General features: G+C 40.3%; 1 protein-coding gene across 1 annotated transcript in view; it reads left to right on the top strand.

The window, feature by feature from the left end:
- The window catches only part of FNDC3B (fibronectin type III domain containing 3B), a 218,161-nt gene that overhangs the window by 107,229 nt on the left and 86,487 nt on the right, over nucleotides 1-24,445 (top strand). The window contains exons 5-6 of the mRNA XM_076341361.1: nucleotides 4,154-4,397; nucleotides 6,915-7,208. Of these exons, the coding sequence (XP_076197476.1) occupies nucleotides 4,154-4,397; nucleotides 6,915-7,208 (538 nt within the window). The remainder of the gene's footprint in view (nucleotides 1-4,153; nucleotides 4,398-6,914; nucleotides 7,209-24,445) is intronic.

The raw sequence follows: 24,445 nt of genomic DNA, 5'->3' as shown, positions 1-24,445 counted from the left end.
TCTGAACACAAGGAAGGTTATACAGATCTCACACTCACATGAAGCAAGCCATAAAAGGACGATCCTTTTAAGTTCGTGAGCGTTGGTCCTGAAGATCTGTATCATTCTAGATTTAAAATACCGCAACGTTCTTGCCAGCATTATAGATGTTCATCTGTCTATTTTCCAGGTTCAAGGTACAGATTTAGTCTGGTGTTTGTACGTGATGGACGGCAAAGATAGTGATGCAAACTTGCCAGGGCTGGTATGAACTTGGATTGGCATCCTTAATAAATCAAGTGAATAAATAAAATGTTGACATCCAAGTTCCTTGCGGATGAGCTCATTCTGTACTGTTTTCTGGTACAGATTGATTTATGAATGAAGTTTCAAATTAGTTTATGAAATTCCCAAAGTATTGGTCGTGGTCCACCCAGTGGCCATGCTCCAGATGTCTTTGCTGAATCTAGCATGCTAAGTTTCAGTGAAAGAAGAAAAATTTTTTGAAAGCAAATGGAAATTAATTCCATATTACCATATTGTACCCATTTAGTAAACGTGTGTGTGTTACGGAATAAGAGTGATTGTATTCCTTTAACTGGAACTCACAAAATATAGGTACAGTTTACCTGTGCAAAATTAACATGCATGTCTTTTTCCCAGGGGTGTAGTATTAAATTTCAGTGGAGAAAAATAAGAGAACATGGAGTAGTGATGTACTTTGAATATGTGAATTATCTCTAGTTAGATTGAGTTTTCATTACTACAGTAATATCTTTAATGTAAAACAAACAACATTTAAAATGGTATTCTCAAAATGTGGCAACCGATGGGGGAGGCAATTTTATTGTGTATGAGTAATGTTCATCCAGATTCTCCTGAAACATCATCTATCTACCTCACTCAGCAATTAAGCTCCCTAAAATATGGAAAAAACCACACAGAACTATGCTATAATAATATTGTTATTGAGGCAGCATGCCAATTACACCAGCAAGCACAAAAAATAACAGCAAAAGACGATTTACCTAGTAACTGTTTGAAAAACACAAAATAATGAAAGTTTATCTCTAGGTGCCAAATGACCAGAGATACTTGTTTTCTGTAAGTATAAACTGCTAAAATTAGTAATAGCAATTACTTTTAATACTCCAGTTGCATCTAGAGACCTCAACAGGGTTTAGGGTTTCATCGCTTCTGGGCACTGAAGTAGAGACAATTTAGCAGGCAGTGTGTTTCCTGATGAATTTATGATCTTCATGACAAACGGTTTTAAGCAGATACAAAGAATTGCGGATTTCTTCTTTAAATAGCGAAGTTTAACCTCTCTGCTAAGTTACACGATTTACATTAATGGATCAAAACTAATTTCCTCTGTCTGATGAAATGAAAGAGTGTCATCTCCCAGAATGGCACTACTATATCTACCCACTGCAAGTTTTACAAATCAAGATAATAACTGTAAATATTTACAGTCTTAACCTGTGCTGGTTTTATAGCTACTTAATGCATATAATATATAATACATTGGATTACCAATTTTATGATCTGTTAAGGACAGAGTATCATATTTAAAGATTGTATGTGCAGCTTCAGAAATTTACTTAGAAATCTGTAATTCCTAGTTTAGTGAGAAAATGCCCTGTAGCATAGGGAAATAAAGTATTTTTTTGCAAGGTCCCCTGTGTTTCTGCATTCATTTGGAACATGTGCAAATGAAGTAACAGTATTTGTCAGCATTTGTGGCCTGGAAGGAAACAAATAAAATATATTAATATTAGTCTCTTAGCTTTTTGACGGAAGTCATTTGGAAGGCTGGCTCATCCCCTGATCTCTGGCTTTTCTCTCACTACTGATGGTATTTTATAGTTTCATCTAGCAGGATAATTTCATCAAAAAAGTCTTTGAAGGAACTCTGAGCTTTCCTCCCGGCTCTCTAGAAGATAGTTCAGGAAGAGAAATCCTAATAATTTTAAATATCTGTTTACATTGCGTGCTACTACAGAGTACAAGCTTTCCGTCTAAATCTGTTATTTAACATATTCATCTTTCACTAGGGCACCAAATACACAGGTAGTCTGGTCTAGATGCACAAATAAGAGCTTATACCCACCTGGAAGACTAAAGTTGTCTTTGAGGCTTGGACTAGTTAAAGCCATAATAGAAACTTTTCACATCAAGATGTAGGAACTTGCTATCTCAAATTAAAGCATGATCCAAATCTGAGAGAGTTAAGTCCAGCATTTCTGTACACAGTCCTAAATAAGTAGTTCTGTTTATCAAATATGTGCTAAATGAACAAGGATTTTACCTGCGCTCCAAAACCTGGAGAAGAGGATCAGACCTGGCACCAGGATAAGAGATGCTGTGGAGGTTGAGTAGAACCAGTAGCAGAGATGGAAGGCCTGAAAATGCAGCAGTTACACTGATGTGATAGCCTAAATCTCTGAGGTTCAGCTGTCTTTTGAGGACTCTGTAAAGTCTTTGACATTTAAAGCTAGCAGATGACAAATTGCTAGCTGAGGTTGTAAATCTAGAGGTTAGGATCAGGTATATTAAGCTAAACAATTCCTATTCTGGTTGCTCAGCATAGCAAGCAACACTTTTTTTTTAATGTAAAACATCAATTACAAGTGAGTGAATTAACTTTCTATAGAAAATTTTCTTCTGTAGGAGGCCAACCAACCCACAGAAATTTTCCGTGTCCGTGGTCGCAGCCCGTAGCTAACAGGCGTAAATTCATATAACTTTAGGACACAGCCTAGGGAAAGAACTGGGTCAGCTAATACTGGTTAAATTTTACCCTGTAATAACTTGTTCAGCTGATGCCTGAGGCACGGACTTGTGTTTGCTGGAGCATTACCACTCATGGCTGTGGGCATCATCTCTTAGACAGGGCTCATCACTGCAGTGGAGTCAGCAGAAACAACTGTGTGCCCATGCCGTTGCTTCGCTTCAGGGTATATCAGCATAAACAAATTTTTCTTTGTGGTTTGGGCTAAGACACTGTGATGTGACAAGAGTCACTGGAGTGTGGGGATCCGTAGCAGAGTCTTTTCTGCTGGTGCTGCTACGGGGGGTAGATAACTCCAGCTAATGGTGGTGGCAATCAGCTGAGAGTGACAGCATCTTATGGCAGGTGCCCTTGATGTGCATCCACTTATCTCATACAACACATTCATCACATATATTATTCCATCTGTGTGTCATCAGTCAGTTTAGAAAAAATCAGGTTTTTAACAGCCTGTTTGTATGAAACTAAATTATGCTTCCTTCATGCTTTTCTACCTTATGCACGTCAATGTACAGAATCAAAGGGATAGTAATTGTTCTTATGCGGCTGTATTTTTAAGTTCCAAAAATGGCAGAAGGTTTTTGAATAAGCTTCAAGAAAAGCTTGGATCCGAAGTCTGGACTGAAAATTGGCTGATTGACTGTTCTCCAGAAATATAGGTCTGGAAAAACTATAAGCTGAAAAACTTTTTTCAGCCTAAGCACATTTCCACCTTCCTACATCTGTTTTTACATGCTTTGACTTTGGCATTTGGGGCCAAGTTATGCATATTCCAGAGCTGATTTGCACGGACGTATAGACCAGCTCTGTAGCAGAAAAAACCTTCTGCCCTATGATTTGTCTTGAACAGATACCCATTGTGAACAGAGCAATTCTTCTGAAAATGTGTGTCAATAGAACGGGTTCCTGCAGAGTACCTGTCTCTGTGCACACATGCAGCCCCTCTGCAATAGCAGTGCCAGCTAATTTCCAGGTGGTACTAACTCCGTACTCACTCAGTGCTGTCAAAATCAGTGATAGAAATTTTATGGGCAGAATGTAAGGTTGGTCCCAATGGGTACTCTTATTTTGGTGCTTTGTGTTCCTTTTTCAATTGTTTTACTCCCTAAATACAGGTTATTTATTTTGTCTCTTACCCACATAGTTATCACGAGCAGCAGTAAGTCTCCCAGTGATTAGTGTGGCTATCTGAGTCTCCAGGAGAAGCCACATCACCACTATGATTACTTCTGCTGATATTAATTTTAGAAATGTGTTCATGAATAAACCTAAGGACCAACCATTTGCTGATGGGAGAACAAACTGTAAACAGTGCTGTTTTAAAAATATATTTGGTTCAGATGCTGCATAACGTGCTCATTTCCCTGCCTTCCCTTCCAGGTGATAGAAGACAATACCGGCGTTCGGAGGGTAGTGGTTACCCCCCAGTCTCCAGAGTGTTATCCTCCTAGCTATCCTTCGGCCATCTCTCCAACCCATCACTTACCTCCATACCTGACGCACCATCCCCATTTTATTCACAACTCTCATACAGCTTTTTATCCTCCTGTCACTGGACCTGGGGACATGCCACCACAGTTTTTCCCACAGCATCATCTTCCCCCTACAATATATGGAGAACAAGGTGAGCTGGAAGGAAGGTACTGGCATTTCACACCTGTGTTCAGCACGCTTTAAGGACTAGTGGAACCAAGAGCGGAAATTAATTGGAGAACTTGTAGAGTGGCTTTGCCCACATGGATGGAGCGTCCTTCATTAACATCCGGAGCAGGAAAGCGTCAGGAGGTGTAGCCATCCAGAGTGCAGCAATTTAGGACGATCCTGTGTTGCAACACTAGGTTGCAGAAACAAAATCAATTTTAACTTAATTTGTAAATAACAGTGGGAAAAAATGCCTCATCCCATGCTCCAGACTAGGGACATGAGTCATGCCGGTTGCTCTTGCTGCGTCACGATGCAGCGTTGTACAGAAAACCAAGAGACAAAATGTGTCAGTCCTGGCTTGGGAATGAGGATGGATATGGAGGGCTGGATCCGGGCGCGGCCTGCCGCAGTCATTTCCAGTGGGAAAAGCCGAATGCCACTTCCTGTCGGCTGTAATGTGCCTTTTGCCCCCCAGCCGTGGTTTTCCAAGAAATAACAGGCACTTTCTGATTGTTATTCTGGTTGAGACTGTGCAGCAAGTCACTGAAAAGCATTGTCCGATACCGAAGGGTAGCATGGCAACCCTAATCAGGCCATGAGTAAATAATTGCAAGAAAAGGAGTGAAAGGAGCGTATTTCTGTCTGAACTCTGCCCTGTTGTGTCTCTGCCACCCTGGAGATAAGTCTTTGTGTAATCTGAAAGAGGGCGTTAACCAAAAAAGTAATTGTCAAAGCTACTTGAGATGTTTAGCATGGAAATCAGTTCAGGATTCATGGTTTTTCATTACTGCTGAACTACCTGAAGTTAAGACCCTTTCTAAAGAATATGCTTAAGCCGTATCACCAGAAGTGAGGTTCTGTTGGAGTGGGAAGGAAGAGGCAGAAAGAGAGAGGGGAGGTATCTACTGATGCTACCTCTTGAAGTTTCTGTTGACCCACAGACCTCATTTTCTAGTGAGGAATGGACTGTTACAGCTGACATTTAACTTCATTGTACTGGGGGGAGGAAGTGGGAAGCTCAGGAAACCAGCAGGATGGTGTAGCCGGCCAGATCCGTAGGGGAGGGACTTTTCTCTTGAAAAGGGAACAGGACAGTTCATCAGATTGCTTGACAAAGTCTTGCATGCAAACGTGGTAGTGCGCGAAGTGAACATAGAGCTGCTAGTTAAGTAGATGTTGAATATTTCTGTAGCCTGGAGATACCAAGAAGCCGATTCAACTTAAAATTAAAAAAAAAAAAAATTAAAAAAAAAAAAATATCCTTGGTTGCTTTACTGGAATGACCTATACCCGTAACACTGAAATAATTGAAGTGGTGCATATTGTCCTCATGAGCATTAATCTACTGTTTCCCATCTGCTGTACAATGGGTTATACTTTAAACAAAAATTGCATTTATTTGTAGCGTGCTGTTTTTAGGCAGTTAGTTGCTGTGAGAATACAAATATGAACATGTAGCTAGATAAGGAAAGATGAAGGCCAAGACACAGTGAAATATCAAAGAAAGAAAATCTGGCTAGTTGAAACAACTTGGAAAATTATAATACAGTATACATGGCAATCTCAACTTACAAACAAGGCTTCCAACAGCTGGATAGTACGCTTGTTTGCTTCAGAGGTTTGTATGATAACTTCTGAATGGATGTAGAAAAAAAATGTGAAGAATATATCAAGTATCAATTGTTATTTTGCTAACAAAGGCAAAACTGTTGTTTTGGGCATGAATTTGTTCAAGCTTCAGACTCGAAGTGGAGCACAAAAAGGAGGTTTGAACTATAGGGAAAAGCAGAAAATATTCCGATTCCTGCAAGCTGACCTGCCTTAGGTTAGAGATAGTCGTTCTTGGAGGGGGGAAGTGGGGATTGTATTTAATGAAGTATATCTGAAGTATGCATATGATATTTATGATATTTCTCAAGCTTTTTTCAGACAGTTTTACTTATCCAAAGCTTCCACTTCATGCCGTGCTTCTCTCCTTAGGCAGGCACAGTTGACACGATTGTAAAGTCTATATTTATACTGAGAAATTAAATTGCATGTAATCAGTGATGGCAGCCTGAAACCAGGGCATCTCAGCTTATTCTGTCCAGTCGGGCCCTGGGGGAAAAACTGCTAAATTGCTGTGAACTTATGAAGGCTTTTTCCTAAATATCAGCCTCCCTGGATTTTTCCTTGAAATCTGTGTCCCCAAAACACAAAGGCTGAAAAGAAGGGGAAGAACTGTCACCTTAATTGCTGTATTTTACTTGTTCATATGTGCTCATCCAAAGAGTTATAAAGTCTCAAAGAGCAAATGAGCACACTTAATATAATACAAAAAATGGATCAGTCCTGCAGAAAAGCTTTTTTAAGAAAAAACCCCTTGGTTTGGTGTAAAACCCACCTCCAGGAAAATCTGGCATCGTTTCATTTAGGGATGGTCAGGAATTTGGTCTTCTGAAGAAAATTTAGTTATTTTGTTATTCTGAGTTAACGTGAGTGAATTCTTTCATTTCAGAAATCATACCACTATATGGGATGTCCAGCTATATTACCAGGGAAGATCAGTACAGCAAACCACAGCACAAAAAACTCAAAGACAGGCAGATTGATCGCCAAAACCGTCTGAATAGTCCTCCTTCATCCATCTACAAAAGCCATATAGGCAGCTGCACAACTGTATATAATGGTTATGCAAAGAGCCACAATGGAGCAAGCAGCGGAGGTGGCGGCGGCGGGGGGGCTCCAGCAGTAAAGAAACCGGAGCGCAGGGCAAGAAGCAGCCCAAAGTCAAATGAACAAGACCCACATGGTAAAGACAGTTTTATTTCTTTTTAATTCCTTTTTATTGCACCTTTCCGGCTTAACGACCGCCTGTATATGGATCTAGTAACTATGCCAAAAAACACTGCCACCCACACATAAAGACAGTGTTAATACAGTGTGAACTTAAATATAAATGTTGAGCTTGCTATACTATATTTGTTTTGTAAGATGAACCGGTTGCCTCCCCATCATTCATGACTACTCCTTGGTAGATGCAGCATCATTCTCTTTTTATGTATTGGAAACCGAAATGCATTTTATGGTCAAGTTCTTGGTTTTATTTTGCTTTTCATACAGGCATCTTGGCACTTGACAAAAATCCTTACGGACAATTGAGCTATAACCAAAACCTGACTACTAGGTACCACTACTTTGCATCTCATAGGTAAATGTAGTAAACTTATTAGAAAGGTTAGAGATGATTGCTGAAAAAAACAAGTTTGTTTACGTGAAAGTTCAATGGAAGTATGATTAGTTGAAATGGAAGAAATTTGAAAAGAAATTGCTTAATCTTAGCCATTGGAATTAGTGGTTAAATAAATCTGGCTACTTTTGGAATAATTTTCTTCAGTGTTTTCAGAGGCTTATCATTTAAAAAATTGAAACTTTACAATAAAACATTAGGTCATTCATCTAATCAAATCTCATTTATCACAAGCCATTCTGCAGATAGCCAGTTCTACCTAAATTAACTCAATAACTTGTTATGAATCATTATACCTTTCAGCCTTTCTCTTCTCTGCCTGTCTTTTTACTGACAGCTACAACTGCAACTGGCTGAACAAACTGCTAGGTAGTAAGCAAGCTTATACCCGGCACTTCTAGGGTATTTATAATGTAGCGCACTTTGAAATCTCTCGTGTGAATTTATGCATACAACATAGGTTTTACTTTATCTGTGTGTTGTGTATATTTATTTGGCTGTGTACTTGTGAGATGCAACTGAAATAAATACTCATGAAAAGTAACTTAATCGATAGCTGAAGGGGGAAAAAATGCTGCTGGCATTGTAAGGAATGAGGATTTGTAGGTGTGCTTCGGGGTCTTTAGAATTAGCAAGGAGCTATATTTGGGAATGCTTTAATCCAAGAAAATGAATCACTGCATTAGACTTCCTAATTATTTCTTGTCCATCAGCTTATACGACCTTTAATAGTCTTATTTATGTTTATCTTATTTTTTTTACTCTAGTCTGTGGTGGAATACATGAGGTATGTGGAAGCGCCTGTATGAAAGACCTGGAATAAAGTATAGTCTTAACAGCTAAACTGCAATATAGCTTCAGTGGGCACTGAGTCAGCCTGGATGATCACTTTTAAAATAATCTAGATTTAATTTAAAAATCTGTAGTTTAAGGGTTTCCTGCAACCTTTGTGTTTGTCTCATTTTTTCTCTTGGAGTAGTCTGCTGTGCTCCAGCAGAAGAGTGTGGTGAGCGCTCTTAAAATGCCAAGAAAATCAGTGAAGTCAGGGCTACGGCACGTCCAGTCTGTCAGCCAGAGAGCGCCTTAAAGCTGGGAACAGCAAATGATGGAGTCTTCCCCCAAACTGTGAAAAAGTCCGTAACAGGAGACCATGCAAATAAGCATCAGTTGTCCCACCTCCTGATAAATCCAACTCACTGAACAAAGCCCTAAAATAAGCTTCCACTTGATATTTATAAGCTTCTAATCATAGCTGCTGCTTTATATTTACCTTCTCTGTTTCTTCTTGAATTATTTGGGGATTTATTGATTGATACCTGACTAACATGGCCATACAGGTAATTGGGGTGAGAATTAAAAGCAATCTGGGAACAGCTGATAATTTTGATTCATGCTGCTAAGATGACAGTGTGTTTAGAATAGCCAAGAAAAAGAACGTGTCAGAAGCAACAAGCAGCAAAGCTGTTTAAACGTGCACTTTTTGTGGATGTGTATTGATTCAAGCCTGTTAATAGGTAAAAATTTGATGGTGCTGTGTGGTTGCTTCCAAAATTCCAGAATAGCCTGGAAAACTATTAAAAAAAAAAAAAAAAAAATATATATATATATATATATATATATATATATAAAATGTAGAGAATAAGAGTTTTTATTTAGAAAACCACGTAGCTAAAAAACTCTTAAGAGGCAAGTAGGAATGTGTGAATTTAGAGTAAAACTTAGAGAAAGATGAGGGAGAACTGGAGGTGATGGGTTCGTTTTGCATGAATTCCTTAATCGAGATTGTGATGTGTTTTATAGCATATCATTTCCTATCTGGTTGGTGTGTGTGTGTTTGTGGTACGGTAGCTGGTGTGCTTATTTTGGGTGTTTGGATGTTGGAGCAATCCAGTGAGCCAGCTCCTGGCAAGCTGCTGTCACCAAAACAGTCATGCTGCCGCGCTGCCTGCCAGGGAGCGGGGCTTTAGGAGCCCTGTACACAGCTGGAGCAGACACTTGCTCATCCTAAATCCTGGTTGCCGCAGAAAATGGCGTGCATCAGTACATAGTACTACAGCATGACATAGCAATTGCTTTCCCTAGGGACTGGGCTTTTCGGAAGCAAAGCATTGGAAGCTACCTTGGCGCTGGGAGTGTGAGTAGGAACTTGCTGGTGGCAGGCGGTGTCTCCCCCAGGGCTGGGTGCGTGCCGGCAGTCCCAGCCGCTCCTAAGCTGACGCTTTGAAAGGCAGTTTGAGTGCCTGTTTTAATCGGTAGAGGAATATGATCTGCATGGTGGCGTTTGTGACGGGGAAGTGAAAGATAGGCATTTCTCTTCTTGGATCTGCTACCCCTGTGTTTAAGTAAATGCTTGTCCTGTTCCTTGTTCCTCGGTAGTAATTTCTTTGAGGGATGTGTTGCTCCTTACTGAGCACCTCCAAGCAATCTCTGCTGTGACTGCACTGAGGTTATTACAGAGTACTGTAAGAATAACATTGAAGAAACTCTACTTTTTTCCTGAAAAGGTATGACACAAATCACAGGATGTGAGATATTTAAGTTAACAATGTAATTTTCCATCAAAATATACACTCATTGCATGTATTATGCCCATGAAATTTGAGTAAGTACTCAAGGAAAATTCTGCCACGTGTCAATAAGTTACTGCCTTTCTTCCAATATTAAAAGAACGAGGGGTTTTCCAAAAAGCTGATTCAGCACTGGTGGAAGAAATGGGGTGATAGTGTTGTCAATAGTACTAAAACAAAGTAAATGACTCCGGAGTGCTTTTGGTTTAGTCACCTCTTCAGTTGTGGATCCAGCATGTGCTCCTCTCTGCCACTCTGTACTCTATACAGCACGATGTTACATTAAAAATACGTCAGTACTTCTATTATGCACCGTTATGATCCCAGGCTGGCCCTGTAGCGTAGCATCAGGACCTCTTTTTAGTAGGGAAATTACAGTTTCAGATTGGGCATTTAAGTACATTTCCTCTGTCTTTTTCCATTGAAGGCATTGTGCCTTTATGTTGGGAGGTGCACTTGTAAATAAAGATTTCTAGTTATGCTGGATGCTGAAAATATGCCATTTTAAGGCAAAAAAAGGAAAATGATGGCTTATAATTGCCTGAAAAGTTAGAAATTATTGCTGTGGTAGGATGGATGCTGTCTTGTACAGGCAGAAGACTTGGAGGTATGTTGCAGGGTTTCTGATTTAAAAGCCATACTGTAGTTTTTCTGCAGAGCTGTTTTAAAAACTGAATGGGAGAGGAGGGGATCAAGGTTGGTTTTTTGTTTGTGGGTTTGTTTTTTTTTTTTTTTTTTTTTTAATAAAGGAGCCTCGCCATGTAAAAAGAGCTGTAAGCGGAAATCCTGTCCCATTCATGCTGTCCTTTATGAATTTCAGTCTGAGTCACTTCCTTCTCATGCACTCAGTGGTCACTTCTTGGTCCTGTAGTTATCTGGTAGTTTGAGAAGTTTTGTATGCGGCTGCAAGTACTGTGGGAACATAAGCAGTTCTGAGCATTCTTACAATGCTTTCGCCTATTTGCTAATAAAACATCTTTTTTTTTTTTTCCTTCAAATCAGATAAAAACTTTTTTTTTTAATCCTCATTGAAGTTTGAAGAACCTAAGATAGCCAAAACTAAAGCACTTCAAATGGGTAAAAGTAGAAAGCAGGAGATGGATTGTTACATGCATCCTGTCCAGGAGCTGGGTGGGTGCTGGGAACTGGGTGCCAGAATATAAACAGACCTAGCCTGGGCAGGGAGGCAGCCCCGTGGGGGTCGCATGCACCTTTATGTAAGCGTTCTGTAAAGAGTATTTTTGGTGGTGATTTGAGAAGATTTGGCCCTACTGGGTCAGAGCAGGGGCCTGTCTAGCCCAGTGGGCTATCTTCAGCAATTGTGATGGAGGTGCTGCTGGGGGAGAGCCTGCAAGACCGGCCCTGTCCTGCACGCTGGTCCCTGCTCCTCCACCAGCATCCAGACGTGCCGGGCATGATAGAGGGTTTAGTCTTGCCTAGTCCTTTGGGTACCCGCTTGTTGACCTGTTGTCTGCGAACTTGTCTAACTTTTTTTTTTTGAAAAGCAGACGTGCTTTTCAGCTGCCCAAAGTGAGCAACACTGATTTGGTGTCCACTTTACTACTCTGAGCAGCTGATTTCTTACACATGGAGTTGGCATGCATTACATATGGAGAAGAGAGAAAAAACATTGGAATTTGTTAATAGTTCAAAGAGTTGTTGTAGACAGATAATAGATAGATCATAAACTTTTGTAGTGCCATTGTCATATGTGTGCAACCAGCTTAAAAACTCAAAGATGTTGTTTTCCTATCATTGAGGTTTTGTAAATCTGATTTTGTGCACTGAAACAGCCTTCGCGTACTCCCAAAGGTGAAAACCGTTGCCTCAGATGCCTCATATTCCTGCCTGCATTGCTGATGGACGTTTCTCAGGATATCTGGCTAGCTCTATGTGCTCATTTCTTTGAGGTGAATGTGTCAGGAACACATGGAAAATGGGCTTAGCAAGAAAACTTTCTAACTATGGTGGTTTTAATTTGAAAACATTTTAAAAGTCCTGAACTCAGCAAACCAGAAGTTCTAAGATGAAGAAGTAAATTTGACTGGTATGGCTAGCCTGGGCTGATGCTAGCAAGAACTAGTACCGGCAAGTATCCCTGAACTGCGTGGAATACGCTCTGCAAGCTGTTAGTACATGATGCAGAGTGGATGACGACGTATAAAAAATAGAGCTGACGCTTTCTTGATACAACCCTATCCTGTTCTCCCTCTCTTCTTTATAACATTTCAATATATTTAGGAAAAGTGCTTTTTTTATTTTTGTGGTTTTTTAATTGTATCAACTTTTTTTTTTAATCCGGAGCCTGTGAATTAAAGGGAAATTGAGGGAGCTGTGATTCAATGCAGACAGGAACCAGGCGAAGTTCCTCTACTTACTCATTCTAGATCCTGTCAATTCTTTTCTATTTTGGTTCTGAATCTGTTTTGCAAGCTTATTGGGCTGTATATGTGTCTGTACCTGTATATCCTATAGATTTAAAAGCTTAAAGGAGTAGTTTCATCACTTTTGGTCCATGTAAGCAGAGAGACTGAGAAACACTGTGGCAATGTATGTAACTCTTAATGTTCTTTGAGCCAGGAACTGATGATTTGGTACGTACTAATAAAGACCTTTGTTATACCAAAGTAGACATGTTCTGCGGACAAAATTTGTCATAAATAGTTCTTCTGCTGACATACAAAATACCCCTACATAAGTGCAGCTTCCCTGGTTTCCCTAAATGTATTTGCTTCTGTAAAATAAGGGGATTTAACAAGATTGTCTCCTGAAGACAACCCGTCAAAACTGACACAGTGATTTTATTAGTAACATGGAAAAAACACTCTGAAGACTAAAATACATCTGTCAGGATATGTGAATTTTAGTATGATACCGAGTAATGAAATGTGAAACATAATATTTACTGGAAACAGAGACGTGTTGAATCTTGTGAATATAGATCAGCATCACATATGAAATCTGAATAGTATTACTGTTCCTACTGCATTTTTTTTAATAGTTTCAGCAAATAATACTACTTGGCTGAGTTGTTTAAACTTACATCTAATTAGAAATATATGTTGTGTGCATGCTATTTTTCTTTAAGTTTTAATAAGTGAGAGGAAATAGGATGCATTAATTAGGGCACTAGTCTGAACTTGAGAAACCACAGTTAATTTGTGACACCAGGGAATTTCCAGTGTGATATTCTTGTGCTTCTACCTTATCTCTCACATCATGACCGAGCTTGTCGTATTGTTTGCTTCTATTTGGAAATATGCCTACTTCTTAAACATTCTTTATCTTTTGTATTTTCTCTAAAATAATAGGCTGTGAAATTGTTTGGCCAGGCAGAAAAAAAAATGAATATGAGTTTCAGATACTTCTGATGTTAACATGCTGAGAATACACCTTTTGTGTACCAGAGCCAACTCCATTAGCTGGGCCACACAGATTCTTTATCAAAGAATATTTTACCTAATAGTCACATAAAGTAGCCACGTAAGCGAGCTCTGTATAGACTGATGAATATATTAGAAACATATTGACACTACGCAGAGTTCAAGCAAAATACATTCCCAAGTTCATGTCAATCTGTATGCATGCAAGAATTTATCCAGATCAGGCTTAATTTATGTCTTTTTTTCAGCAAAAAGAATTGCTAAGATGTGTATCCAGCATCACCAAGAAAGACACTGTGTTGAGGGAGAGAAACAAATCTCTCTTTCCTCTGCTGTCTTGAAACTTGACTTGCATCATGGGGCTTTGATGGAGAAAGGTAAAAGCTAAATATCACAAGTAGACCAGTGATACTGAAAAGCAAGTCCATGCCCAGTGCTAACGTACTCCTTCTGTCAGCCATTGCTTTGCCTAGCTCCAAATCCAGCAGTGTTTTTCTTTGAGCTGCCTGTGGGTAGTTCCTTCTAGTGCATCTTGACCAACTCTTTCCCAGAAGTCCACTGTGTGCAAAATAACTTCCAGGAATTTACAAGCCTATGAAAGTTTGTCTGCATGTGAAATATTGGGAGCGTGGAGGTATTTTCCTGCTGTATCCATACTGCAGGAACAAAACCAAAGTTTACGAGAAGCCTGAATGCCATGGCAGTCCTATCTTCTTTCACACCACATTGCTTCATTCTGGCAGAAGGCTGTTTTGTGCTTCATTAGCACAGAGTCCTGCAAACTAGGGGGGGGGGGGGGGGCAGAGAAAGAGGAGATATTCACACTCTATTTTTATGCACTTATCTTGAAAGACTAAAGAACCAGCTACATAACTTAGGCACCAGAAGTTGTTGATAAGAGATTATCTTCAACTAAATAGGAGCATCGCCTCTTAAATTAATGGCACAATATTCTCCCATCTTGAGCCTCAGCTAATTTTAAAGGTGAACATAAACGTGTCAAACTTGGTTTCATCCAGACTTTTTCTGACTGGAAATGCAAACAAAGCATCAGGGTAGCTGTGGATACGTGTCATCTGGCATGGTTATAAGCTGCTCTGAGAGTTGGTCTCCTGGGCATCCACAGCTCTGAGGCATAAATGGGACAGAATGGGTGACCACAATTCTGGTTACGTTTTTCAGTCTCATCACAGAAGCTCAAACAAAATAAACCTCAGTCGAAGCTCCCTAATCTTCTGAAGTGTGCTAGCCTGCTAGAAACACAGCTCCAAGTCCACCTAGGAAAGCGTAGGGCATATCTAGTAAAGAGTGGGGAAATCTGGCTCCAGGGTTCTCATTTGACCTTACTGGTGACTTAAAAAACCTTCTGATGGTGGCTGGAGTTTTTCCCCAAGGCTGTTTATCACAATCCTGATCAACCCCTGTAGACTCTCATATTATTTTTCTCATCTGCTTTCATCCCTCCCTTGTCTCATATGGCCAGCAGGATCTCCTTGATGGGGGGAGCTGGATGAGGTATCTGCTCCATGATTTATCAGGAAGTTGGTGCTGAATGACGTAAGGCACAACCTCTTCCCCCAGAGGATCTTCATATTATCTCAAGAATTTGCAGCTTCTGCTGCAACTGACAGTCAAATCCAGAAGACTGAAATCTGAGACTTTTTTCCTAGGAGTTTACGTAATTTATAGATATCCAACCAACAGAAAAAACGTATCAAGTACATTTTCATCCTGCTTAAATGCTCAGTGATTAAATCCCTGTGCTGGGGAGAAGAGTTACACAAAGGTCTCGGAGCTTCAGAGCAAGATAAACAGTGTATTCTCCACCAGTTAAGAGGAGATAACGTGGACCACCGACAAAGGAAGGGAACCATGTTTCCCTTATTTGGAAATATCTGGGACATTAAGCCAGAAGGGCGAGGGTATTTATAGGGAAGAGGCAGAACATTTCCACCCTCCAGAGTATAAAAAATAAAACACCTTTAAGTCTAATAATTTAATGAATAACCCTTATTTGTATACCCAGATGTTCTGAACAATGTCTGTCTGTATATTCATCTGGATTTGCAAAGATGGTGAAATGAAATTTCGTGTCCCGCTGAAGTTAATGGGATTTGTTTACCTAACTCTCTCAGGCTGTGCTACAAAACCCATTGGTTAATTTTCCTTTTCTGAGGAAGGGTGGTATTTGATTTAAAAAGTTTTTGTGACCCTTCAGTATATTTTCTTTTATGCGGGGGGGGGGGGGGGGGGCGGCACGGCGGGGGGGGGGACACGACAACGGGGGGGGAACCTTTCTTTAGAAATGCAGGGTGATGCTTTGAGTATTGCAATTAACACAAGGGATAGACACTGTTCTAAAATGAAGCAGCCATTCCCATTTTCTCCAGGGTTTATTATAAAAACTTTTGTCCTGAAGCTTGAGTTTGGTTTTTTGTTTTGTTTTTTTTTTCTGTAAGGAGCTGTGCTTAGAAGCAGCTGCTTTGATTTACCGTGATTCATGTGACTTTTGCCTGAATTTCATCTTGGCAATGAAATCCAGATCAAGTTGAAATTCCTGTAGCTTTGTTGAAGCCTTCCCAGTGAGCTGTAATCAGGTGGATATTTCTGTGAAATATTTTAAATATTTGGAAAGATTCTCAGTGGCGAAACTGGTTGTGCAAATATCCAAGATTGTATTTTGCCCTTGTCCCATACAGGACTGCTGATTGCACAGGCAGTTCTTTCAGCTCACTAGTAGTTGATGGGTAGAGACATTATAGATCAGGTTTTTTAAACATTCTTGAGTGCACTCTTCACATCACAGGCATGGGAGGGCACTGATAACATCACGTCAGCCTTTTTTTAACTTTTGTGTTGTAGGAATTTAGCACCTGATCTTTATGAAATGTTCTGTTTAATATAGTTCTAGCTCATGTAATCGCAGTTCATCGTTCAGGCTTGATTGCAAAACAATTTAGGCTGGGATTAGTCAAGTAAATTGATTGTCATCTGTCACGAGGAAGATAACTTATTTCTGTTCTGCTGTCAATCTATAGGTGTTTGGGTTACTAAAGAGGGGAGTGGGAGCTCTTCGTCTCCCCATCTCTGAGCTGTAGTGCTGGGGCTGAGTGGAAAGAAAAAAGTATACTTTCTTTTCTGGGATTACTGCGATCTCCCCCACTGCTCATTGCAATCTGATTATCTCATAGTTTTCATCTGAAAAAAGAGGTCAATAATTTACATTGGTAACAGAAAAGCTAGGCTGGGGTTCATTCGAAAAATACCGTGACTCTGTAGTTCATTCACTAGGTTGATAGTGAAAAACCCCAGTGCAGGCTCCATGAAAAATCTTTTGTATTTCAAGCATTATAATTTGGAGTGATTTCCTCCCCCCCTTAAAAACAGACTTTTCATGTGCAATCTAACCTCTTTAAAACACATGCAGATAGTATACATAGTGCTTAGAAATAAGATTTCTGCTTTAATGTAAATGTTAAGACAAAATCAAGAACAGTGAAAAGATGGCACGTTTTCTGTATTTACCCTGCTTTAGAGAAGGTTTTCCCTGTTTACTGTCTCGTAAAGGATGAATAGCTCTCTCTGACTCTCTTCTTGAGAGTGAAATAGGGGTCTTTGCTAAAACCTAGCATCCCAAAACACTTTTTGTTACCCATGGTGAAATCTAAAGAAGACATTTCTCCGTTAATTTCTTCTTTGATTCAAGCAGCACTGAGGAGTTGTGACTGAGGGCAAAATTTGGCTTATGGTTGTTTTGTTAAAGTTTCTTAGACTATAATGGGCAGCCTTATGCCTTTGCATTGGGGAAGTGCTCTGCTGCCTTCATATTGTAGCAAACTCAGTGGCTCTGCAAGGTTCACTGCCAAGGAGGTTGTTAATTTTGGCTGAGGAACTCCGTTTAATCCCGACCAAGTTTGGAGCTCCTATGGAGTCTGTTTCGGCTGTGCTGTCTGATTGTTTTCCTGTGCAAATATGCAGTTTTGCAGGTTATTTTGCTAGTTTTTTTGTTTGATCAGGAAAATGCTATTACTGTGTTTAATGGGAAGATTATAAAAGGTTTTTATTGGCCATTTTTCGTAAGGTCATATTTTTGAAGGTCAAGAAAAAGGAAGTTTTATTTTGGGTTCAATACTGATGCCATTGTCTCCCTGCACTGGAGATAGTATTTCAGAGAAAAATATTTTGTGTTTGGCATGGGGCAGCAGTCACAGGATTTAAAACCCTAGACTGGTGACACTGGAGACTTGTCAAAGTCTGTATTTGATCGGGATTGTGCTTTCCACCTCAATTCTTAGAGGGTGCGGGGATCACCTCTGCCATGGGTGGACCTGCTGGCTGTCTCAGCAGGGAGACCAGAGAGTGATAGAGACATGCCCGTGCTGTCTGCTGCTTCTCAAGCTGTTGGTGAGATGCAATGGAGCCGTCTGTGACCTGCTTGGGAAGAGAATACAGTAATTTTTGGTGCTGTCAAACTTGTGCTTTTCATCAGTGTAAGGAGAAGAAGTCGTGACACTCCTTTCACTGTTTGTATTTGTGGTGCTCAGGCTCTCGCTTCGCCTGGCAGCTGAGACTCAGTTGCCATGACTGAAGGGAACCTTTTCTTTCTGAGAGGAAATCTTGCTTCTGTAAATGCCAGATAACGTCATTTCACAGCTGGCATCAGGTGTCCTTTTGAGTCCCTGTTGAGGCCTTTCACACATTAAGAAGTGTGGGTATCTTGGCCGCCCAGTTGGCCATCCCCTCCTCCTCCTGCTTTGGGCTGGAGAAACCTGTAGGGCTTTTATGGCCATGTCACTTGTGGCAGCTCGGGGTCATAACAACAGTAAGGTGGTGATCTCTGCAGAAGTTACTTTTCCTTTTGAATGACCAGTTGGTTCATCAGTCTTGGAGGGCTGCCGGAGGCTGCCGTGCCAGATTGTACCCTGGCTCCTGAATACTAACGAATGCCAGACAGGCGGTCACAGGCTAAAGCGACAGGGAATGGAGAGAACTGAGAAGGGGAAAGCATGGAACAGTACACAAATAAATGAAAGGAATTAAGGGTAAGGCAGTGCCACGCATCCCAACTATCATAGAAAATCATGAAAGGTTTGAAGAACTTCATTGTATCTAGCAAAAGATTAGTGTTTGTTGGCAAAGTTTGTAGCAGGAATGAAAGATCAGATTTTTACCTGGAAAGTGGGAGTCAGGAGCTCCAGGAAAATACTAGGAGGGCCTTTCAGTCTCCTTGTCAAATAAAAAAAATTTCTTGTTGTTAGAAATGAAAGGCATTAATGGCAACAGCAGGTAGACTGCTTACAAACTCCTGAAAGAATAGGTAGAAAAATGTTTTGCAAAGATGTATCAAATATATATAGCACCTATAAATCCAACCAAATGAGAAATGACAGAGAAAAGGAAGAAAGCCAAGAAAGAAGAGAAGTAATGCTTTTTTAAAAACGAAGAAAAACAAATCATTTCACTTACGTTATAACAGTTCTCTCAGCAGTCCTTATGCACCTTCCTGCGCCTTAAGCAAGGTGCAGGAAGGGGCAATGATTAAAATAATTTCTGAATTGGAAAGGATTGATTGTGTATCTTTTTTTTTTTTAACCATTTACTTCAGTCTCATAGTATCGCACTTGGTGAACTGCACTGGGCTACGGGGTAGTGATATCTAATGCTTATATAGAAGGGACAAGACTAGAGAAGAACAACTTATTTTCAAAGTCTGTCTGTTCGATCTGACTAGTGGCATTGAGTTGCTCTTTCTGGTGCAAATTCAGCGTGCAACCCATGGAGCAGCGCTGTATGTCCCTCCTGGGCCAAAAGGTGAGCCTGCTGTATCTCTAAGCTGAAAAGGGTAGCGCTTTAGATCAAGCTGGAGAGGCTCAAGATTTTTAGCTGCAAAGATTCAACCTTTTTAATAGCTGTCACACATATGAGAGTTTGCCAGAACGAGGAGGCATTACCGTGTAGCATATCTCCACCTGTCTCACACATGTGGATGCTCTCCTGGCTGCTCAAACAGGAGTTTTTTGTTTATGCCAACACAACTTAGAAGAACGCTTTGAAATTGCAGCCTGTAGCACTGAAATTATGCTAATAAAAATCAACAGAATTTTAAATAGTTATTCTTGGTTAGCTACTTTTGTATGAATCAGCTGTGCCGTTTTTAAAAGTGTACTTGATAAAAAGACGGAGGGGTGGCCACTGCCTGTGGCAGCCTGTGTGTAGTCAGCCCTTGTTTATCTGCAAAGTTTTTGCTGTCTTCTCAAACCCACGTAGCGTGCTGGCTGCTGTTATATAATAGCAAAAGGGAAGTTGTCGAAAATAAAAAAAAAAAATATTTTGACACAGAAAATAAGCTAAAGGAAGTCAAAAGTACAAAAGAGAGTACTCCAAGAAGAGGTCCTGTATGTAAGCAGTTTGTTGTTCCAGCAGATTCAGCTTGGTCTTTCTCTGTTTCTGTTGGTTATGTCATTGTTTAATTTGGTGTTCCTTCAAAACCAGCCAGCTGCAGCCATATGCAGTGCATTGCCCCTGTTATCTTATTTGTGAGATGTACAAAGCACTTTCTTAAGATGTAAAATGTATGTGATAGAGATGGGGAGGTGCTGTATTTTACTAAGAAAGCCCTTTTCTGCCTTCTAATGGACCAACTGCGTGTTCACAGTAGGAATTCACTCAGATCTTTAGCCAATAAAGTAGGAGTTGTTATTGCTGTCTTCCAGCAGTAGCAGCAAAGAAGCAGAGAAAAACAAACCCAACATGTCACTTACACTCCGTTTGTCCCTTGCATCCAGCATTTCATTTCCCTTGTAGGTTACTACTGATCTTATTTTCCTTGCTCCATCCCAACAAAAAATACACATCAAAACAATATTGGGGGACAGGGAGGATTGAATGCACCTATGTTTATTTTTAAAACACTTTTTAGCAGAAATGACTTCATCACGTACATCTGAGTGCTTCCACATCTGCTTGATGTGAAAACATCTGATGCTTATCCATGCGATAGCAGGTATTTCTTTTTAAAGAAGGATGGCTTGAAGGAGAGAGACAAATGGTATGATGTGAATTTGCACTCCAGGTATTTTGGAGTATCCTGCCCCATTGACAGGAGGATACTGAAGCAGTTGATGTAAAACTGTAAGGTTAATAGACTGTGGCCAGGACATGTCCGAAACATGATTCAATTCATGCCTAAATTATAGTGGTGTTGAGGCAAACACTTCAGTTATCCTTTGCTTTCTGTCCCAGTGAGTCAGGATGGCTAGGGGTTTATTTTTTTTCTTATTTAAGATCTGAAAACGTAAGCTTCTGGGGTTCATGCAGGGTTTTTGTTTTGTTTGCCTTCAGTTATTTAGGGAGTGGCTTGATTTTTTGCTACCTACATGAGACTTGGTCTTTAAGGTCAAATACTGAAAGATAAGCTCATAGACATCAAGTAAGGCATTTTAGCAGGAGGATTAAGATAGCAACAGTGGGAAGGCTCTTAGAAATGGAAAAAATATGTGAGGTGCTCATGCATAGCAATTTTTTAAGAATTAGAACATGTTTCAACGATTGGATCTTTTCTTGAAGTTGGATAACGTCAGTCTCTCTACCTTGGACATGGGAGCTGCAGTCGTGTTTTATCGCTAGTGTTTTTATTAGCTTTCATGTAATTAGCAGAAATCTGAAATATTTAATATTTAGAGTTGAAATCTCATCTAGGTATTTGTAGGCTTAAATAATAATCTTCCTTGGTGTGTTATATTTTAGCATGGTGTGACTGACTGTTTTGAATATAAATACTTCTTCCACAAGTTTTTGATTCTGAAGAGCTCCCTGTTTTTGCCAGTTGTGGAAGTGGTGCTGAGAAGAGTTGCATAAAGCACTGTGTGTTCAGTGTGACACCGGATTTGCTCTTCTCAGTATTACATCTGTTAGCCAGCACATAGCCCTGCAGCTTATCCGTGACCCTGCCCTGCACTGGACTGCCTCCCTGACAAACTTGAAAGATGCATCAAACTGGATTAGGCAGGAATCTGTCCTAGGTCTAATTTTATTCAATATTTTCATTAAGGACTTGAAGGATGGAATAAGGATTGATGCGTATTAAATTATAGTCCATATCAGGCTCTGATAGGGTTGAGAGTGCTTGGTGGCTTAAGGGGGAGGGACGGAGGACAAGACAGCAGGAGAGCTCAAATGGCCTTGAAAGAAAAAGTTTGATCAAGACAAGAGCAAAGTACTACGCTTCAGCCAGTCCTTCTCAAACCTGCCTCTTTTTTTTTTTTTTTTTTTTTTTTTTTTTTACACTATGTGGTAGTTCTGCACAGTAGTTCTGGGAGGTATAGTAGACTACAAAAACCAAAAGTCAAATTACTCTATAGACAAAGAGAAGAAGAAACCTCAAAGCGAGCTCTGAAAATGGGTATGTCACTCCTCAGTTGGTGCTGCTAGGGCCTTGGCTGGAGTGCAGTGGCCAGGGCTGCTACTGCATCTTCAGAAGGATGGACACCAATTTAAAAAACATTCCAGAGGACAGCCGTAAGTGGGATCTGTGATCTGGTAAATACAAGTAAGGAAGAAATGAGCTTGCTTTGTTTAAAGAGGAAAAAATGCCTTTAGGTATGTGAAAGGTTGCAACAAAGAAAGTGGTGATGAACTCGCCTGCGGTGGGTGTGCAGGAAAGAAGTAATAGGTTTAAGGTGCAGCAGGGACAGTTGAGGAGAGAATCTTCCCATTGATGAGGAGAGTTAGATACTGTGGTAGGTTGCCTAGTGGAGGAAGTTTTGAGATTGCCATGATCACGGGGTGGGAGGTTATTTATTTAACTTTTTTCTTTTTTTTTTTTTTTTTTAAAATGGGCAAGGCAGATGTCTCTGAGGAATGGTTTAGGTATAGATGATCGTGTGTCAGTGTAGGAGGATGGACTCGATGACCATGTCACATCCCCTCTGGTCCTGGTTTCTGTGACTCAGCTGCAGCATGGCATCTGCAGTTTTAGGTTTGTTCTTGTACAAGGACTTTTTTAATGTATATTTATACAATCCTCTGAAATGAAAAAGTCTGTATGTGTTCTTCTTCGTGTCTTAAGCTTTGACACCGGTAAGCGGTTCATAAAGGAGCTGGGCTGTGTTTTGAAGAGTTCATTTTCTTGCGGATTGTAGGTTGTGCTGTACGTGACTGACAAAAGATCTTTCCTAGCCTTAAAGCCGGTCACAGCCCCAATAAATCTGGAACAAATTCTGAGAAAGCATGTCATGTTATGACTGGCATATCTGCGAGCATGGAGCTCTGCTTGAGAATTAGACTAAAAGTTTGAGAAGTGCTAGTGCTGATGTCATTCCTTTGGAATGGAAAGGCTGTTGAAACAGTAAATACTTTCTGTGGCCAGAAGCTAAGTCTTGAGCTGGACCTTTTCCTCTCCGCAAAGGAAAGAATGCAGAACAAACCTAAAATCTGTATTTGCAATGGGAAAATCTTAATTAGTTTAGAGCTTTTAGCTATTTCAAACCATTTACATACACAGCTGCTGTTCATGCAAACATGAAAACTATTCATGGAAACTTCAAACTTACCTTGAAATGACAAGTATTTTTTTTCCTGTTTTTTAAAGCTGTGCTTGGTGTTCAAAAGTAGGGTTGGAAAGGTCTTGAAAATTATATTTGTACTGTACGTGCAGAAAGGAACATAGACGCAGGCTAACAGAAGCATATAATAAAAGGCTTTAGTTCAGCAAGACTTAACATTGAAACCCTGTTAGCACCAAACAGCTGCTGGGAAAGTATTTTAATTTTTAGGGGCATTTACTCTTGGTTGTATCTGTGGAGTTTTGGTTATGACCCAAAACTCTGAAGAAAATAGTGATGACCAAAATACAAACTTAGATGTGGTCCAGGTCTTACAGCTGGCTTCTCTGCTACGAAAGGTTAGTCTGAAACGTTGGATCCAAATAACCCACAGACTGGGAATGAGAGCCTAATGCTGTAGCTTGGGACAGCTATAACATCTATGAGACGCTGAGATCTACAGGATAACTCAGATTTTTTTTTTTTTTATACTGTCCCTCAGAGGACCCCATTGAGCATTCACAAGGAATTCATCCCCACCCCCAGCTTCCTCCTAGGAGAAAGAATTTTGCCATGGCAGATGTGGGGAACAGATGTTGAGAGGAAATGTTATAACGGGACAATGACCTGAAGTGTTAGTTGGGCTCTTCCTTGACGTGACTGAACTTCTGTTCCCGATGGCAAAGGAGGAAAGCAGCGCGTGTCCGCTGCCTGCCTCTGCAAGCCCCAGTGTTAATGTCGGGGGGGTTGACATACAGAGCTTTATTTGTTCATGTCAGACACTCGGTGCTCAATTAGCTGAGAAAGAGAGGAAGGGACAAAGACTTAAAAGCAAATCAGCTGTCAGTTATTCAAGGACAGTTAGTGCCAAGTAGGTGAATCATGCCCAGCCACCCACCACCTTTCCTGAGCAGTTGTGGGTAATTTTTCTGAATTTTAGTCTCCTGTTTTACATCAAGGCTTCCCCTTTTCTTCCTTCTGTTCTTCCCCACCTTTCCACCACTGCTTCTGTTATGTCTGGGAGACGCTCATGCTCCTTGTCCCTACATGCTTCAGTGAGCTAATCTAGTAGAAGAGTCCTCAGCGGCTGATGAGTAACAATAATAGTGAGCTAGGAAAAAAAGCTTTTCACCAATTCTGTATTATCAGCGTGGAGCATATAAGATGGGTTTTTTTCCTCTCTATCATTTTCTATTTCAGAAGGATTTCAGCTCTTTGTTGGCTTGGGAGAAAGATGTTGAGCTTGACACTTAATGTGTTATGAGAGAGGTTGGCAGGTAAGACCAACTTCCTACTGAGGGAGGGAT

This window comes from Aptenodytes patagonicus, chromosome 6 (genome assembly GCF_965638725.1).
Source record: "Aptenodytes patagonicus chromosome 6, bAptPat1.pri.cur, whole genome shotgun sequence".
Taxonomy (NCBI): Eukaryota; Metazoa; Chordata; class Aves; order Sphenisciformes; family Spheniscidae; genus Aptenodytes; species Aptenodytes patagonicus.
Note: the sequence above shows the minus strand (reverse complement) of the source record. Positions and strands in the feature narration are given on the sequence as shown.